This window comes from Scardinius erythrophthalmus (assembly GCF_964197995.2).
Source record: "Scardinius erythrophthalmus genome assembly, chromosome: 19".
Classification (NCBI taxonomy): domain Eukaryota; kingdom Metazoa; phylum Chordata; class Actinopteri; order Cypriniformes; family Leuciscidae; genus Scardinius; species Scardinius erythrophthalmus.
In genome coordinates, this window is record NC_138239.1 from 27,560,480 (window position 1) to 27,580,212 (window position 19,733).

Consider the following 19,733-nt stretch of genomic DNA (forward strand, 5'->3'; position numbering starts at 1 on the left):
TCATCAAAGCATACAACATCAAGAATAATCAAGAAGTGCTTAAAACGTCAACCATATCAACACTACCCCACTCTGAACCACTGTTTGGCTTACAACAAAAAATGTGATTAAAACTGATGAAATTACTGGAAAACATCAGAAACTAAGCAACAACAGAAAAATAATAAATTAGCTGATTTGCTGTAAGAAATATTAAATATGATGCAGAATATTAAATATGAATACAGAAAAATAAATATTAAACCAATTATACTAAATACAGTAAAAAGATGTCCCTTCACATTTACCAAACTAAGCAATAGGGTTTGACTATGTAACTTAGGAATGCAAAAACTACATTTCAACTTTCAATTTAATTTAGATTCCATTCATTGCATAATATACAGTGTGTTAAATTTGATTTATATTTTGATATAAGACATTTTTGGCTAAATTAATGCATACTATATAGTTCGTGCTAAAGTGTCATGAACAATATAAGTAATTTTTTTAAGTATATCTAACTACAGCACTTTTCTGTCATGTCACTTACATGATAATGACAGTATAATATAATATATTTGAAACTAATTTAAAAAATGTTCAAACTTTGATTTCTGTTACTGTTAACATTTAAAAGCAAAGATTTGTTCAAAAAGGACATTACTGAGATTACTGCAAACACACAGTGTGCAAATAATGCAATATAACTAAGACATTTTGTGAAGAACAAAGTTAAATTGATATGTAAACCATAAAAATGCATTCGTTATGGCACAACTTGGAAAATATGATTATAACTGGAATATATTCTCTGTTTTCACTTCATGGAAGTGAGTCATGGGATGAATATTCAAACAGTTTTTACTTGAGTTACTTGACACTGAGTTTGTGGTAAACAATAGTTAAAATCCATCACTTTACAAGGAGTATACATAGGAAATCAATTTGGCACAAATAAATCTCATAAACTAAAGGAGGTGGGGACATCAGGGATAAAAGAAAGAAAGCCCATAATCTAACATCCATCTTAGATTTTAGTAAATAACCTTTACATTTAAATCACACCATTATATACTAATGAAATACATGGAAAAAAACAATAAAATTGAATTAATGAATTAAATAATATTCCATCAATACATGAATACTTAACATTTTTTTTCAGATGTGTACCACCTTTGGAGTCAGGTGGAATCTTAAATCAGCTTGTACCTCTGATAACAAAAAGGTACCTTAAAGCACTAAATCTATTGTCAGACCCCCTGTGTACGTCTCATGTACGTTCTGCCTGAGAGTGACCAGATCTCTCGGCTACTAACCGGCACTGCACAGACATCATGGCAGCAGAGAATGTAACATTTCTCACAATCTGCAGTCAACAATAATCTCAACAAAGTCCATCTGTTCTCATGGACAAGATTGCTGGAGAGGTTTTCTATTTAAGTCTCTGAGTGACATTGGCCAAGGCCACAGCAAATGCCTGTACCGCTGAGAATGGATACTGAAAATCCAGGATGTATGCATTGCCATCGATTCTGCCAAACTGCATTACCTGTAACAGTGTAAAAGAAAAATTACGGGTTAAATGCAGGGTAGATGTTTGTAACTCAAAAGATATTATGTATGGAGCTTGTTTTTTAAAGGTGAAGTGTGTAATTTCTTTACCCCAAGTGTCACGAAACAGAATAGCAAAAATACTGTTTTAAAACTGGTTTCCCATCCTAAATAAATAAATAAAATTGCTTACCTGGCGTCCATCAAGCTCAATCTGAAAGTTTTTGGCTGACTCCTGTGTCACCCGTCCTCCAAAGTCAAGCTGGTAAACCTGGGTGGCTTCGTTCCACAATGGCTGCTTGTTGGCCATGACATAAACAAAGCCTTGGCTGCCAAGACTACGATCCTCTCTCTCGTTAGCTTTGCGGCACTTGATTTCCTCAAGTTCATTTGCCATACGCTGATTGCGTTTGCTCTTCCATCCTTTCTTGCTGCTCTGGCTTTGGTTCATCAACTCGTCACCACTAATGAAGAGCTCAGGCTCACTCTCTGAGCTGTCCTGGAACTCATTTGAGGTCCTACTCAGTTTCTTGGCCTTGTTCAATGGCTCTTTCTGTCCTTTAGGCTTCTTCTTTTCCCTGCTGCCAAGTCTTGGGCTGGAGATCAGGGAATTGAAGTCAGAGAGAGTGCGGCTTTCTTTTTTGGATTTCCCCTCAGAGACTCCGGACATATTGGCCTCTTCTGCCCTACTGTCAAGCCTCTTACGGCCCTTTTTGCTGAACCTCTCTGCTCCTTGTGGACTCTCATTGAGAGAGGACTGATCTTGAAAGCTATCCCCAGATTCTGCGACCACCTCGGAGGTGCTCTGATGGTTCAGGTGTTCAACGGGTGGCGGAGGGGGAGGGAGAGGAGGTGGAGGAGGAGGTGGTGGGGGAGGTGGAGGTGGTGGAGGCGGAGAGAGAACAGGCTTCTCCAGGGCCTGATGGGTCTTACTGGGCAGTGTGGCGGAATGGTCTGGCATGGGAGGGCAAGTGCTATATGTGCTCCAAGGATGCAAGCTCATTGGATGCAGCTGAAGGTTGTTGCAGGAGCTAGTCCCTGGGTACATGGGGGGCAGAGTGCAACAACCTAGATTGGTCAAATTAGCGGGATAACCTGGGGGTAGGACTAATGTTGGGTCTGGTTGGCTGAAAGTGGTAGATGTAACCATGTCATTGGGGCCACATGGTTGTGAAGGACTCTGCAAAGTCTGTAGTTGAGGTCCACCATGCCCTACCATTGTTGGGAAGGGTGAAAGGGATAACTGATAGGCTGAAGGGAGGGTCATAGAATTGGGACTGGGGGAAGGCTTTGTTGAAAGGACAAAAGGTAGCCGGGTCATGTCTAAGTGCTGTGGTTGGCTAAGTATAAATGGTGGTGGCTTATGAGGTGGTCCTGGAGGTCCAGGCAATAAATTTTGCTCTTGAGGTATCCAGAGTTGTTCTGCTGCAGGAGAGTCCCATTGGTAAGGCGGAGGTCGTTTGACTGTTAAATTGACATCCCCTAGTGTTAAATGACGTACTGATTTTTCAAGATGGCAATGCTGACTTAGTGTCTCGTCTTCCGTAAAGGCAGAGTTCACATAGACAGTTCTGTCTCTACTGTGGTCAATGGGACTCAAGAGGTTATAGGAGGACTGGGAGGCTAATGGCGATGAACTTTTGGAGTGCACAATTATAGTGCTGTGTTGGGTCCCTTTGCCAGGTGGGAAGTCTTGCCTCACCACAGTTCCTCCAGCAATTCCACTGCTGTTGGTGCCACCACCGGTGACACTTACACTAGTGCTGCTGCTATTACTGCTACACTGAGTGCACGTATACAAAGCTGTGGGTATCCTTGGCTGATAGGAGAGCGTAAGGGAACCGTTCATTTTGGATTTTGTTGGTAGAGTCCTCACTGTGTCCACCATTTGAGAAACCTTCAGGGTCAGTTCCCTTCGATCTCGACGCAAAGTGGTATGAACCAAACTGCTGTCAATCCTCTGTGTAGGACTTCTGATTGTGTTCATCTGGTTGGATGTGTCTGGATATGGTGGTGGGTCTCCGCTTGGTATAGAATATCTAGGCACAGAGAGGCGACTCAGAGTTGCTGAGCTGTACGGCAACTGGACTTTCTTGTTCTCAGACGAAGTTACTTTCAATGTGGCGGAGCTGCCCATTCCTTGAATCCCATAGGAATTTTGGTTCCTTAACAGGCGCCTCCTCGGGCGACACACCTCTTCAACATTTCCACTGCTGTCAAAGGTGGTGATTCTTTCATAGCCTAATGGAGTTGGATACTGAAGCCCAATCGGATGAAGAGAGAATTCGTCCTTAGTTAAACATGGATCTGTTGTCAGCGTAGTGCCATTCTCATTGCTAATAAGAAGACCTGGAGGCGCTGTAGTGGGTGTGGCGACTGCAGCAGATACCACTGTACCTGGGTAAGGTGGTGGAGGGTTTACCTTGCGCATCTGGATCTCAAGAGTGTCAGTTTCAATGAATGACTGTGGTCGTGAGGGAACCTTCAGAGGAAGCACTTGTTCTGCTCTATCTGGTGGATGGTCTGGATGAGGAATTGGCGGCATCAGCTGTAACTGATGAAGGGACAGAGTAGCATACCCTGAAGGTGGAGGCTGTATGGTCATTTGCATTTTGAGTTGCTGTTGCATTTGCTGATGCTGTCTTTGCATTTGTTGATGCTGCAGCTGTATTTGTTGATGTTGCTGTTGAAGCTGTTGCTGCTGCTGCCTCATCTCCAGAATTTGTTGTCGAATTTGCTGCTGCTGTTGTTGCATCTGTTGTTGCTGCTGCTGCATTTGCTCATGCTGCAGCTGCAATTGGTGCTGCTGCTGTTGGAATTGTTGTTGATGCTGTTGATGAATTTGTTGTTGATGCTGTTGATGAATTTGTTGTTGATGCTGCTGAACTTGCTGCTGAATTTGTTGCTGCTGCTGTTGCAGTTGCTGTTGTTGTATTTGCTGCTGATGCAATTGCTGCTGATGTTGTTGCAACTGCTGTTGATGCTGCTGTTGTAGTTGTTGATGCTGCTGTTGCAGCTGTTGTTGCAGCTGTTGTTGATGCTGTTGTTGATGCTGCTGTTGCAGATGTTGCTGATGCTGCTGTTGCAGCTGTTGCTGATGCTGCTGTTGAAGTTGTTGTTGATGCTGCTGCTGTGTTTGCAATTGTTGCTGATTCTGCATGTGTTGCTGCTGCAGCGACTGTTGATGCAGCTGTTGTGACTGATGTTGCAATTTCAGATGGTGCTGCTGTGGTTGTAATTGCTGTTGATGCTTTGATTGTTGATGGTCTTGTTGTTGCTGTTGTTGCTGACGTTGTTGGTGGGGTTGTTGTGGCAGATGATTTGGAGGAGGAGGAAGAGTTCCACTCAGGATATTACTCATTTCCAGTCCGCTGAATATCACCTGTCCAGGGTTAGAGTACCTGGTCGGCACAGTGTACTGTGCGGTCACGGTGTCCTGACTGTGCTCTGACACAGTTGCATTAGCTGCTGCTGCTGCTGTTGCTGCTGCGGCTGCAGCTGCCGCTGCTGCAGTAGCTGTGGGATTGGTGAGGACATCAAGCTGAATATTCTGATTGGCTAGGAGAGATTGGACAAGGCCTATACTCTGTGTAGGTGACATGGCTTGCGCAGGGCTGTGAATTGGAGCAATGGGAATATTAACTGTGCAAGGAGGATTGTCGGCTGACACTCCAGAAGGTCCCATCACTAGAAATAAGCAAGAACATCTTGCGATAAATTTCTACATTTTATTTACTTCTTGTCTTAGTCAAGCTATACAGAGACAAAATGTACACGACGTTCCACTGATCTGATTCTTACCAGGTAAATCATCTTCATCTTCACTGAACACATTGGGATTGAAGACTGGGAGACTCATGAAGTCCAAGGAAATTTTACGCACCTCAGGCAAATAGATGGTCATCTGACGAGGTTGCAGGTGCAGCAAACTAGTTTTATAAATAACTGTGACATTATGCATCATTAGTCAAAACATATTTAAAAAACATTAGGATTATTCTTTAAAATAATTATGTGAAAGTGTTGATTTGTATACAAAACCTGACATACCTGCTCCTAAGTTAGCTGGCAAAAAGGAAGCTAGGCCCACAATCTTAAACTTTGTTCCCCAGATGTTAGAGGTGACCTGAGCTAAGTAATTATGCTACAAAGCAAATTGAGTGATAGTTATAGAAAATATTCAAGGTCAAAGTCGGTTTATTGTAATTTCTTTTCAGCAAAGCAGGAGATTAAAGAAATTAAGCTGTCTACTGAGGTCATGGTGCAGAATATGTTGCAAATGCAAAGCAGTGTCCAGTAGACACAGGCAAGAAATACAAACACTTTTCCTATCAATAGCTAGGTTTCCATCCAAAGGTTTTGTTTGTGAAAAAAGGTTTAGCACATCAAAACGTTTACCAATATAGCTGATGGAAATACCAGTTATCGGTAATTTAATAAAACAATTTTATAAATACAATTTATTAATATGTAATAAAATTTTATCTGAAACAAATTAAGAAAATAAAGTGGGTTGAATCTAAAAAGCTTGAAACTAATTTTTGAATTATTAAGACATCAGTTTAAGCTGCAGTCCGTAGTTTTTCCTCTTTGTCGCCATTTCTGTTCGGTTGCAGTCTCTTATTTTCTGTAGCCTCTCCAAAGTCCAAAGTCTTTTGCATTTAACAACAGGTGGATCTCCAGTTGACACTGGTGATTGTCGTTTGAACCTTTCTGGATCCGCCATCAAATTGATAAGTTTAATTATATCAAGTGCTGTGAGAAAAGGCTATAAATCTCCACCTCCAACATCCTCAAACGCAAATTTCGCAAAAAAAATTTTTTAACGCATTTTCACTTTGTTGATAACAAAAAATTGGATGGAAACTTGGCTAATTCTAGGGAAGTAGATTAATATAAAATAATTGCCAAAATGAACTTGCACATAAGATGTTAAGTACCTCACTAAAGCCATCAACTGAAAATTCCCTTCGAGAAAGACTCGGAGATCGAACTGGAGGCTTCTTTGGTAATCTAGGAGACCTAGACATTTCTTGAGATGTTTGGGCAAGTTTGGGAGACTTTCTTGATTCCATATTAATTCTAAACATAAAAACAAATATGAAAAAAAAGGACAATTAAATTAAATGTTTTCTTTTATTTATTATCAAGTCAAAAGTTGATTTGTTTAGTAAATATTTGACAGAAATGTTCTGTAATGCGTTTTGTAAAGGTTGTGATGGAACAAACATTTCTGTTAAGTTTCAGGCACCCTGTAATATTGTGTGAATTTTATATTCAACAGTACCTTATATGTTTAGAGTACCTAGGAAGCTTAGGAGACCTGTTTCCTCTGGAAAGTTTTGGCGACTTTCGTCCAACCCACTCATCGCTCAACTCAATATCGCTTGAATCTGAGCAGTTACAGCTGTCAGTCATGTAGGAGATCATGCCATTTACACAGACCTCATCTGAAAGACAAAATTAAATTAAAGATGTGTGAAATCAGCTGTCAAGACAAAAAAAAAATGCATTTAAGCATTATGCTTAACAAGTATGTGGGTTTAAAGGTCACCTATTAGGCTTTTTTATTTGACCTTTCCTTTCATTTGTATAGCTGTTTGTGCATGTAAACAATCTGAAAAGTTACAATGCACAAAGTACATGCCAAAGGAGTTAATCTCTCCAACAGAAAAAACCTGCCTGAAACACCTTGTATGTAGTCCTGCTATTAGTTTTGTGACTAAGCTACGTCACCATGTTACACATGTGTATAATGCCCGCCTACTGATTGCTTTGACCTACCCTCAAAGAACAGCTGGGTAAGTGATTTCGCTATAACCAGGAGCCACTTTCTTTTTCTTGTGACGAGGGCAAAAAAAACAACAACATTGTATGGACTTCAAATAGTGACGCCATAGTTACTACAGATATGATACTGTTTACAACTGCTCATGAAGCCTCGGGATCTGAAACCCGATTATGGTGAGGGGGGGTTACGTTTCTAACACACTCTAAGCGGATGACCAATCAGAACAGAATGGGTCAGCTGACCAATCAAGAGGAGACTGTGCCTTTTTGGAATGGTGAGCTTTAAAGAGACAGACATTAAAACAGAGATGCTGCGTCCCAATTTGCCTACTTCTACTATGCTCTTAAAATTATTTATGTTTTTATGAAGAAAAAGTACATACTAGAGTAGAAAAACTTTGGGACATACTACTTCAGCATAACTTTCTTTAATGGATTGCTTTGCCGTTTTGTAATATGCATACTGTCAGCGTTTAAACGGCCCTGTCAATCATCGTGTCACAGTTAAAATCCTCCAACATTCAATTTAATATTTAATTTCCTACCGTTTCTGAGAGAAATGTAGTAGTACGGTGATCTGCCAGTCATTGGTCTTTCATGTTCAGAACTGTCCTTGTGTGTTTGCATAATGATGCATTTAAAAGTTACTAAATTATCAAATGTATCTTTATAAGCATACACAATACTGTTGCAGATGTAACATTATGTGGATATAACATTGAATAAATATATTTTCATCAGGTTAGATACGGATTAATCACTCAAACCCTTTATCTAAACCTCTCTACTTAAACGCAGGACTCGCACACCCGCCATGTTTGTAGTTTTTAAAGTCCGCGTGAACCGGAAGTTGCAAACGACTTTTCTCCAGTGTTGTGACGTATTTCCCAGTGAAACGGAATATTGAACAGAGGGCAGGGTTTTACTCTAGCGCTCCTCCTCTCCATCTCTGCTCATAACAGACTAACGGTTTGAGGGGAGTGGTTAAGTGTTTCCCAACCCAAGTCCTCAAACCTACGTCATCAGGGAAGGTCCTCCAAAGCAGAGGGGAGGGGCATTTTCAGATTTTGATTAAAGATTACGAAGCCAAAAAATTTTTTTGTGTGGATTGACTTGCATGGATGAATTGTTCACCACAAAACGATCAATTTAGGCAAACAAAGTAAATATGGTCAATTTTGATTTCATGTGGACTTTAACACTTTTTATTTGTGTTTGTAGTTCTAACTAAATTCTAATCCAACGCTCAATGGTTTGTGGTTGTGGGCAATATTAGCAATTAGAGCGAGCACGGATCTGCACTTAGACCATCTGGGAATCTTTCGAATACTCATTTCAACATACTACGATTTGGGACACACTAATTCTAATTTCGAATGCTATTTAGGACGGATAGAATGTATTTTTTTAACTTTAAATCATGAAAATGAATTTTAGCAGACCCCAAAAATAAAATTATAAATGTGTAAATAAGCATAATATGAGCACTTTAAAGAGTCATGAGCAATAGCGCGTAAATACCTGCTTTACCATCCATTTTTGGGTCCATAATGACAAACTCTGGTCGCAGTTTGCTAATGCGACGGCCCTTGAGAATAGGCACCAGGCCTCCCAGGTGTTCCAGATAGAGGGTGTAACAGGGGCCTCCTGCCTCTGGGTTCTCCTCTGAACGTTTCATAGTGCAGTGCAGCCGTTCATTCCCTGCTGTGGGATAGCTCACAAAATCTCTAATGTTGTTCGGATCAGGGATTGGGGGCTTGTGATATGAAAAAGATTATGCATTAATCCATATATTAGCATACATCAAACTGTGAATACTTCACTTGCTGCTTGGGTACCTTGATCGTTGGAATGAATGCCGTGGTAACGTAGGAACAGAGGAGTGAAGGCATGTTGAGTTTTCCCACATCTCTCTCCTCTTTAAGAGCGCTGGCAATGCCCTGCTGACAGAGAAGCTGCAGGCTGGCCACACGGTGCTCCACACGCACCACATACAGGGCTGGTCCACAGGCCAGAAACAGCCGCGAGTCTCTGTGACCCCAGCAAATAGTGGTGATGGGCCTCTAAAACCAAAAGATATTTAGATTATACATAGTTTATGTATAATTTATGCAAACATCAATATGAGATTAAAAATTGTGTTGTATATACTTGAAGCAAAAGCAGCTGATAACCAATTGTCTACAGTTTATGCATGCATTGCCATACTGTTTATTCATACAGTTTACACATAAAAAAGGTTTATACAAATAGTAAATATGTATGTTTAAATAAAACATTTAATTTTTCATTTATTCCTGTTATTGTAAAGCTGAATTTTCAGCATCATTACTTTAGTCTTCAGTGTCACATGATCCTTCAGAAATCATTCTGCTCAATAAACATTTTGTTTTATATCAATGTTGAAAACAGTTTTGCTGCTTAATATTTTTGTGAAAACCTTGATGAACTACCTTCAAAAGTTTGGGGTAAACAAGACTGACATTAAAGACATTTATAATATAACAAAATATTTTTATTTCAGAAAAAAATAAGTTTTCAACATTGATAATAATAAGAAAATTTGTTAATAATTTAATACCAACAATATTTGATTATTAGAATGATTTCTGAAGAATCATGTGACACTGAAGACTGGAGTAATGATGCTGAAAATTCAGCTTTGCCATCATGGGAATAAATTACATTTTAAATATTAAAATAGAAATATTTCACAATATTACTGTTTTTACTGTATATTTGATCACATAAATACAGCCTTGGTGAGCATAAGAGACCTCTTTAAAAAACAGTTTTAAAAATATTGTGTGTATTATATGTTCAGATTGATAAATGATGATTGGTCTGATGACACAGACCACACTGGTCACAGCTCACTTGGGCTGGAGTCTCTAAAGTGTATATATGTTCCCCTTGGACATTGTAAAACTTGACAAGGGCGTTCCTCATTAAGGAGGCACAGGCTGAGTCAGCGGGTAGACCGTGTCTCTCCATCCCGGCCACTGCCAGCAGGTCTCCCTGAGAGCACCACTGTACCTCCACATCTGAAAAAAAAAATTCTGTCCAGTCAAATTACAGCATGTTATATAGCTCTGTCATAATGAATCAACATTTATGATGTGTCATTAAATGGTTGAAATGACCATTTTGGGTTATTTTAACTGAATTACTCTTAAGGAGTAAACAGAAGTTCCTCAACCAAGAAAAGTAGCCGTACTTTAAAATGACGATTTACGCATTTTTATTATTGCAAGCATTTAATATATGTCCAGCCTGCTGCTAAACCTCCATTATAGGTGAATTTACTGTAAATGTTAATAGACAATATTGTCTAGGTAATCAACAGCATGCCATAGATGTTGAAAATAACTTATTCTGTTAATTATAACCCAGTGGCAGTAATAAAACACGTACTTAGCAATTCATTTATTGCAAGAACAGCAGGGTTTTACCTTTCAGTCCTGAGCGTATGATGTTAGGTGAAAGGTCATCATAGTTGTTCATTAGACTAATGTCTCCTGATATGAAGCTGACCGTGAGCAGTGGTTTGAGATTTTGCACTTGAAAGGAAACAGTTTTACAGTTAATAACATTGAAAAAAAAAAGTAAAATACACATTACTGCAATTATCCTTAAAAATGTATAAAATTTTCTATACCTTTAAAAGGTTTGGAGTATATTTTTTTTTTTGTGGCCATTTAAAAAAACAGTCTACGTACTGATGCTTGGAAAACCCCATAAAGGCCTCACTTTCTTCCAATAATGGATGATGTATGCAATACACATGTCTTCAAAACCTATAATGCAATCTCAAAGAGTTTGTAATCTCCAAGAAACTCAAGAACCCTATACAGTGAAAAATGGTTTTTGATACCATGGAATAAGCTATACCATCTTAGAACCATGGAAGAAGCTTTTTTAAAGGTACCTTTGTTCATCTTCAGAACACAAATTAAGATATTTTTTAAGATTTCTGATCCCTCTATAGACAGCAACTTCATTACAACTTTCAAGGCCAAGAAAGGTAGTAAAGATATCGTTAAAATAGTCCATGTGACTAAGTGGTTCAAATGTAATGTTATGAAGCGACGAGAATATGTTTTGTGCGCAACCCCCCCCCCCCCCAAAAAAAGAATGACTTTTTCAACAAATCTCTTCTCTTCCACGTCATTCTCCTACGCCGTTGACGTAGACTAAACAGTGCAGCTAATGCCGGGCCATTATTGGCTAGCTCCTGCGTCAGCATCACACGCATGTGTCGTGGTGCTCACGTGACCAGCGTCGGCCAATAGTGAGGCGGCATTCTGGCATAGAACCAGGAAGCGCGCACTGTTTACACTACGCGAATAGCGTAGGAGATCTGACACAGAAGAGAAGAAATTGTTGAATAAAGTCGTTATTTTGTTTTGTTTTTGCACACAAATATAGTTCTCGTCGCTTCATAACATTACATTTGAACCACTGTAGTCACATGGACAAATTTAATGATGTCTTTACTACCTTTCTGGGCCTTGAAAGTTGCAATGACGTTGCTGTCTATAGAGGGATCAGAAAGCTCTAAGATTTCATCAAAAATATCTTAATTTGTGTTGCGAAGATGAACAAAGGTCTTAGGAGGGTTGGAACGACATGAGGGTGAGTAAATGAAGACAGAATATTCATTTTTGGGTGAACTATCCTTTTAAGAGTATAATGTACCTTGAGCTGGAGTAGAGTCATCAGAGTCTGTATCACTCTCAGTGCTGTCCTCCACCAGGAAGTTCGGGCAGTTCCAGGACATGCTGACTATGCCATCTGACTCATGCAGCAGAACATGGGCAAGCATACGGCCGTGGCAGTCCATCACTATGACTTGCCCGTCTGCTGTTCCAAAAAGCACCTAGGGAGAATAAACGAATGCAAACACCAAATTAGGGAAATCGGGCATCAGTCCAAGGGAATCGGTCCAAGTCATTTGTTGACAACAAATGCCTTTCAGACCGTTTCCTTCAATCCGATGATGCCAAACCAAAAAGTTACCTGCTGGTCATCAGGTGTCCAGATTCCACAGGTGATCTGGCTCTCCAAATTGATCTCAGATGACCAGTGTCTCTGACCACTGACTGATCCCACCAGGACAAAACCATCCCTGTAGGCGATTAAGGCCTGTGTACCATCATGTGACCAGGTGAAGTCACTCACCTAGACAACAAACCACTTGTTCATTAAGCAGTTCATGTTAGAATAATAGCTGTTTTTTTTCTTCTTATTGCTAAATAATTAGCATTTTTAATTAGCAGGAGTTTCATTAAAAGATACAAAATATAATCATCCATTTTGAAACATAATGGGCCCTATCATACACCCGGGGCAATGCGGCGTGAGTGTTTTCTGCTAGTTTCAGCCCGACGCAGTTATCATTTTCACGTCCTGCGCCACGTTGTTTAAATAGCAAATGCATTTGCACCCATTTGTGTGCCCATGGGTGTTCTGGTCTGAAAACGAGGTGTGTTCTGGCGCATTGTTGGCTTATTGCTATTTTGAGGCAACTGAAATAGACTGCGCCATTGACCAACTGAAACCTGGTCTAAAGTCAATGGCGCAGTATTTTTTTTGTTATTTAAAGAGCGCGTTAGTAATGTGCGCCTATAGGCGGGTCTACAACACCCGTACACTTTGTCCCGTAGATGGTTAACCTCGCGCACGAGCAGATCTGTTTCCTCGCAAGAGAAGTGTTCCGTTTTTCCGCTTGCAAATTCCGCCATGTAAATAGCGAATCCACCATGGCGCGAGTGCAACTGGCTTTTAAATGGAATGGGAGATGAGACTCTGACTGGTTTATTGCACGTTACGCCCAAAACACACCCATTACTCATTAAGAGAATAGGGACAACCCTTTTAGACCATTTTCCCCGTTGTTAAACTAGCAAAAGTGGTTTCGGACACGCCCTAAGTGCACTTGCGCCATGCGCTTTAGACCATGCGCTTAGATAGTTAAAATAGGGCCCAACATATATTTATGCATTTACTAAATAACTCGATTTGTCGATTTTTCTATTTTTCTAACAATGAGTAATTATGGACATCTGCACCCCAATGATGAATGACATGAGAAAATGGCATGGGAAAAAAGGAAAATAATAGCAATTAATTTAATTATTATACCATACTTTATTTACATCTTACGTCTTACTTAGTTGGCCCTTTTGTGTGTGTATAATCATGCATTTTTAAACAAAACATATTAGTAAGTTAATCAATCTTGACGTATCATAAAAAATACATTTGCACTCTGCACACAGATGAAAAATAAGCAGTAAATATACATACCTGAGCACCTCTGTCATTCACCAGCTCTACAGACCATCTTCCTTCATACTGGATCCACACAAATATCCCTCCCTCCATGTCACACGTTGCAAGCTTCTGAAACGGTTCATTCCACCTAACAAGGACAACCTGTAAGAGACCAGCACCATGGGAATGAAATTCAAGGAGAAAGAGTGCATGATACTCTTGCATAGGATGGAAAATTCAAAACTAGCCTTTTTTGATTTATGAAAATAATTCTTTCTGAATAAACGTGTATGGTAGGTAAGGAGATAATGAGATAAATTAAGTAGTATTCGGATGGTCAAGTGAGCTCAGTCAGTTTACATAGAATAAAAAAATCTGTTTCTAGTCCACTGGTTTTACTGGGTCTAATATGAGTGTACATCATTTTAAACAGATTTATTAAAACATACACTGTAAATTATCGTAATTTTGAAGGTAAAAGATTAAAAAGCTACCTATTAATTGGTTAACGGTAGGTTCTATGCGGTGAAAAGCTACAATACATCTAATGGGATTTTTCAGTAAAATACTGTAAAGTGTACAGTTTTTGAAAGTGAAAAAGAACACTTCCAAACACTTCTTATAATTTACAGTAAAAAAAGAAACAAACTGACATTCCCAGAATTATCCGTGACAGCACACATTGATGTTTTTTCTTGTTATAAGTTTCTTCTTAGTTTTTTACATCTTATGTTGTTAAATTAATATTTATTGCATTATTTTAGTGTTCACATGATAGTGTTTTGTATTTGTGTGCATGACACTGTGTGCACTTTCTACACATTAGTATTTACCTCAGCTTGTGGAAAAGCTACTTGTGATGAACTTTGACTCATCATGTGGCTTTTAAGGTGGTTGTCAAGGGTAAAAACAGATTTTATATATACAGTATATATAATATATATATGTTAACATTATTTCAGTTAGTGAAATATAGATTTATGGTAAAAAAAGAAGAAGATTTTTTTCTTTATTTGCTTAGGTTTAAAGTGTAAAACATTACTTATTACACCTTTAAAGCTCGCAATTCAAACCTTTAAACCAAAAGAGAGCAGTTGTTGGCAAAACAAAAATCTGAAGGAGAGGGGAACTCCCACCTCACTGTTATGACCCCGTAAATTGAAGTTGATTCTTTGTGGGGTATTTCTGTCCCTTCTACAGTGACTGGAAGTGAACGTGACGCCCACAACACCCCTGGCGTTCCCAGTGGCCAGCCAGCCCTCCTCATAGTAGCGTCTCCTGCACACCGGCTTCTCCTTCTCACTCTTGGGAACTCGCCCTTTCCATGAGAGGCAGAGGATGTTGGAGTCACTGCAGAGGACCGGACCATGTTCCACCGCAGCCAACATCCCTACAGACTGACCAGGCTACATGTGTAGAGGGAGAGGCAGTTAATATTTACATTATTTAAAGGAACACTCCGACTTTTTGGGACTTTAGCTTATTCACAGTATCCCCCAGAGTTAGATAAGTCCATACATACCTTTTTCATTTCTGTGCGTTCTGTAAGTGTTATTTGACGCACCCACCGCTAGCCTAGCTTAGCACAAAGACTGGATGTAAATGGATATGGTAGCATACTAATCCCAATAAGTGACAAAATAATGCAAACATTTTCCTATTTACATGTTGTGATCTGTATAGTCACAGCGTGTACAAATAACAAGGCTTTATGAGACAGAGACCATTTTTAATCGTATAAATACTGGGAACTATATTCTCACTAGGCGTAGGAGCACAGCTACTTGGGCGGAGTGATTAGCGCAGCACACGAGACGCCCTGTGGTGAGGAGCAGAGAGTTCGCTCAGAGTTGGAGTAATAGAGTCAGCAATTACTAGATAGTAAATTTATAGTTTACAATCATGGGTGTTCGCTGTATCTTGTCTTACAGCTTCCAAAGTTTGTAACTCCTCGTCTGTGTATTCTGGCTCAAAACTATATGGTTCTGGATCTTGGTTTGATACCCAGTAAAATTCCTCTGACAATTTCTCAAAGTCAGCCATGATCACGAGTCACGTTCGCAACTAGCTAGTTAGTCACGTTTGTTTTGTTTACGGAACCATCAACAGGGCGTCTCGTGTGCTGCGCTAATCACTCCGCCCAATTAGCAACTCCGCCCAAGTAGCTGTGCTCCTATGCCTAGTGAGAATATAGTTCCCAGTATTTATACGATTAAAAATGGTCTCTGTCTCATATAGCCTTGTTATTTGTACACGCTGTGACTATACAGATCACAACATGTAAATAGGAAAATGTTTGCATTATTTTGTCACTTATTGGGATTAGTATGCTACCATATCCATTTACATCCAGTCTTTGTGCTGAGCTAGGCTAGCGGTGGGTGCGTCAAATAACACTTACAGAACGCACAGAAATGAAAAAGGTATGTATGGACTTATCTAACTCTGGGGGATACTGTGAATAAGCTACCCACTGCGCATAGACAGGTCGAAACGACGTATTTTCTACGTCGTTTTTGCACGTCCAATTTTGCTCCCCTTGAAGGTGCAGACTGTGACGCCAGATGACGTCTTTTTCCGACGTCTTCCGCACGTCTAATGTTGACGTCCGTCCAAAGTTCGTTTGTGGGAAGAAGGAAGGAGACGGGGTTGGCTTGCTGTGGATCGTGTGTTTTATTAGATACTGTGCGTCTTTTCCAAACAATAATCGCGCTCAGTGCGCTCAATCAAAACGCGCTAAAAAAAAAAAAGAAAAAAGCGGCTTCTCCACAACACACACACACACACACACACACACACACACACACACACACACACACACACACACACACACACACACACAATTACTCTTGCTTTCCCTGGGAATCGAACTCGTGATCTTAACGTTACAAACGCCAATGCACTACTGTTTGAGCTACAATCTGTAGGCCTATTTGAATATGTATTAATCATGTTGATAATGCGCGAATGGGGCGTTTTGAGCGTCTGGCGCGATACGCGCGAGTGATTTGAGGGTGAGAGAGCGAGAGAGAGTGAGATAATTCTGATTAGTCCAGAGGATATATCGCGTTTAGGCTAAAAATAGGTTCGGCGCATTTTAAACAAGGAAATAGAGATTTGGCATGAAACGTGGATGGAGCGAATAGGTTCAGTACACAGCAAAATGACATGACAAACTCTTTTTTTTTTTTAAATGGCGTTTATTGCGTTAAAAAAAAAATAATCATGTAAATTTCCTGCACCTGTCATAGACGTCCAAATGACGTCCAAAAAAAATACCCAGTTCAAAGGTCCAATGTTGAACGTCAATATAACGTCCAAGTTGGGTCATGGTTGGACGTCCAAATAGTGGACCTAGTTTGGACGTCGAAAAAAATTACCCAGTTAGTTCAAAGGTCCAATGTTGAACGTCAAAATGACGTCCAAGTTGGGTCATGGTTGGACGTTCAAATAGTGGACCTAGTTTGGACGACGAATAGATGTCCAGAATTGGTCATGGACCAACGGACCCAATATAGACATGATCTGCACGTCTATCCGACGTCCAATGTTTAGTGGGTAAAGTCCCAAAAAGTCGGAGTGTTCCTTTAAAACACTTGTATAATCTGCAATGTCATTTTTTATGGTCGCTAATACTAAACTACATTAAAAAATGTTCATAGATGGGTTGTTAGGCAAGACAAGATTATTTCATTTTCAGCACATCAGTATTTTTTTCACCCAAAAATAGTTTTAAGCCAGTTATTTACATATTTTGCTATAATGTGTCAGTAGAAAATATCAGTTTACTTTTCTAAATGTTCCTTTTGCCATTAATTGTAAATCTATTTATGAAATTATTTTTGAAAGCAAACCTTTCACAGTAATGTAGCTTTGAAGGCAGCTTTCTTAAAGCGTTCTTTGAGACGTTGTCGCAGTTCTTTTGGATTTAGTCTGTCTCAGTTTTTTCACTGACTCAATGATGGTGAGATCAGATCATACCAGCTGCTGTCAGACTCCTTGTGCATAACAAAATCTCACTGGATTATTACAATTAATTAATGTTTGGAAATGTAAACTGATAATTCCTTACACACAGCAAAAGATAAATAAATGGCTTAAAACCATTTTTTTGGAGGGTCTTTTTTGGGGTGCTAAGACTAAGACTTTTGCAGAGTTATATATTGTTTTATATTTCTGTCAGGACCACTATCGTCAAATACGATTGACAATTAGCATACAGTTAGGATTGGCGGTCTGGTTCTGTTCTGGTTGAGAACTCCCTGTGCATCAGTGCAGCCTAGCATGGATAAGAGCAGGGAGATAACCCCCCTTAGTGTAAACAGAACAGAACCAACATGAATGTATGCAGATATCATTCATTCAAGATTTTAAAGTACAACATAATTCGAGAATTTATTCTGATTCGAGGGGAATCAGAAGGCCAAATCCTGACTGACGAGAGGAGGAGCTGGGGATGGAGGAGGGTAATTAGCTCCTGAGAAACGCGATAGCTGTTGATAATACTGAAGGAGCTTATATATGTATACAGTGATAGGTAGACGTGGATCAGCTGAGAGTCAGCTGATGCGAGCTTCACTAACGTGACCTGCCAGAACTGATGCTACACTTGATATTTTGCACTTATATATAGGTTAAAATAGGGGAAGTGCTGTAACTGGTCAACATTGTAAATAGGTCTTTAGGTGTTTGCAGTTCACTCAACATGCAAAGAGAAATGTAAGACATTAATAGGTCGATTTGAAAATGATCAGCCATTTTGAAAATTATATTCATTTTTTTTTAAATTCACATTAGTGATACTAGTGGCACAGAAAGTAGCCTACACTTTACCTTTAAATAACCCTGTGGTGGGACAAATACATTTTTAAAGGTACAAACTTTCCTTGTAATTTCTCAATTAATACAATAAGCCTAAACATGCATAATAACTGTAAAATAATTAGAAAAATGTTGTTGTATAATAGTTTCAGGTGGAATGTGACTTGAAAATGTAACAACGGACTACTGTATTTGACATTAAGAGTCTAAAATAAACTACAAATGTATTAAAGAACATTATACTTTTCAGTGCTGTAGAAAATATTATCATGGAATGCATGACAATCTTATTTTTCTGGAAGTACTCACCTCTTCATAGTCCCTGGACATTATTAGTCCGAATTCCGTCTTTAAAGGAGTGCTCCATTTTGCTTGCTTACTCAAAAAATAGAAAAAAGAAAAAAGAAAAAGTGCAGTACAACCTGAGAATGCTTAACTGCAGATGTGTCTTAGGAAAGAGTGTGTCTGAAATCAGGCCATTATAGTCTGTGACTAATGCACATCATGAGGAATCCAATTCATTCTATTTCTGTTCAATAAAGGGATGCAAATTTGATCTAAATCAAATCAAAGCCCATTGCAGTTTATCTTCATTATACAAAACCAGTTTTCAGCCTGTGGTATTCCAGGATTTCTATGCAAAGAGAAAACACACACACACACACACACACACACACACACACACACACACACACACACACACACACACACACACACACACACACACACACACACAAATGTATTGAGAAAGAATAAAGCATATGACACAACCACAGAAACAGATTATAGCATTTGCAGATTGATGAGCAAGAACAAGCCACCTATGAGACAAGCGCTGCATGCAGAATCATTTAAAGACATTTCATTTCTCCGTCTGCACCCACACTTGAGTTGACATTGGTCCCTCATTACGTCACGGGATGTTTAAAGCCCCTGCAATTTAGGTTTATACTAAGAATAACGCTGCAGAAATTATGCATCGAAGCATCAGTACATAAAAAACGAGCAAACGAGCAAAAAACATACAGAAAAATCATGCACAACTAAGGATGAGGCAGCTCGCAGGCGTCATGGCAACAGGGATGTGATGATGGCTGAATTTTAATGACACCCAGCCTAAGACTTCATAACTGCATTTATTCTCATTTCAAATAGAAATATTCATTTATAGAATGCGTTTGATGCGCTGATTAAGATATATGAAATTTCGTTTACAACATAATCTCAATGTTAATTGCTATAAAAATAAAAATAACCATTTAGGGCTTCCAGATCATAACTGGCTCAGTTTCCCACATCTGATTAAATAA

At 39.3% G+C, this 19,733-nt stretch overlaps 1 protein-coding gene across 1 annotated transcript; it reads right to left on the bottom strand.

Annotated features, from left to right (window-relative positions):
- Window positions 1-1,417: 1,417 nt before the first annotated feature.
- On the bottom strand, window positions 1,418-18,753 carry tulp4b (TUB like protein 4b; the record flags this gene model as incomplete). Its single annotated transcript, XM_081393925.1, has 15 exons — window positions 1,418-1,534; window positions 1,730-5,223; window positions 5,338-5,481; window positions 5,587-5,680; window positions 6,477-6,618; window positions 6,842-6,986; window positions 8,848-9,082; window positions 9,165-9,389; window positions 10,204-10,370; window positions 10,779-10,886; window positions 12,025-12,205; window positions 12,346-12,507; window positions 13,636-13,764; window positions 14,739-15,008; window positions 18,733-18,753. The coding sequence occupies 15 exons, from the start codon at window positions 18,751-18,753 to the stop codon at window positions 1,418-1,420; spliced, it is 5,634 nt and encodes a 1,877-aa protein (XP_081250051.1).
- Between the last annotated feature and the right edge of the window lie 980 nt (window positions 18,754-19,733).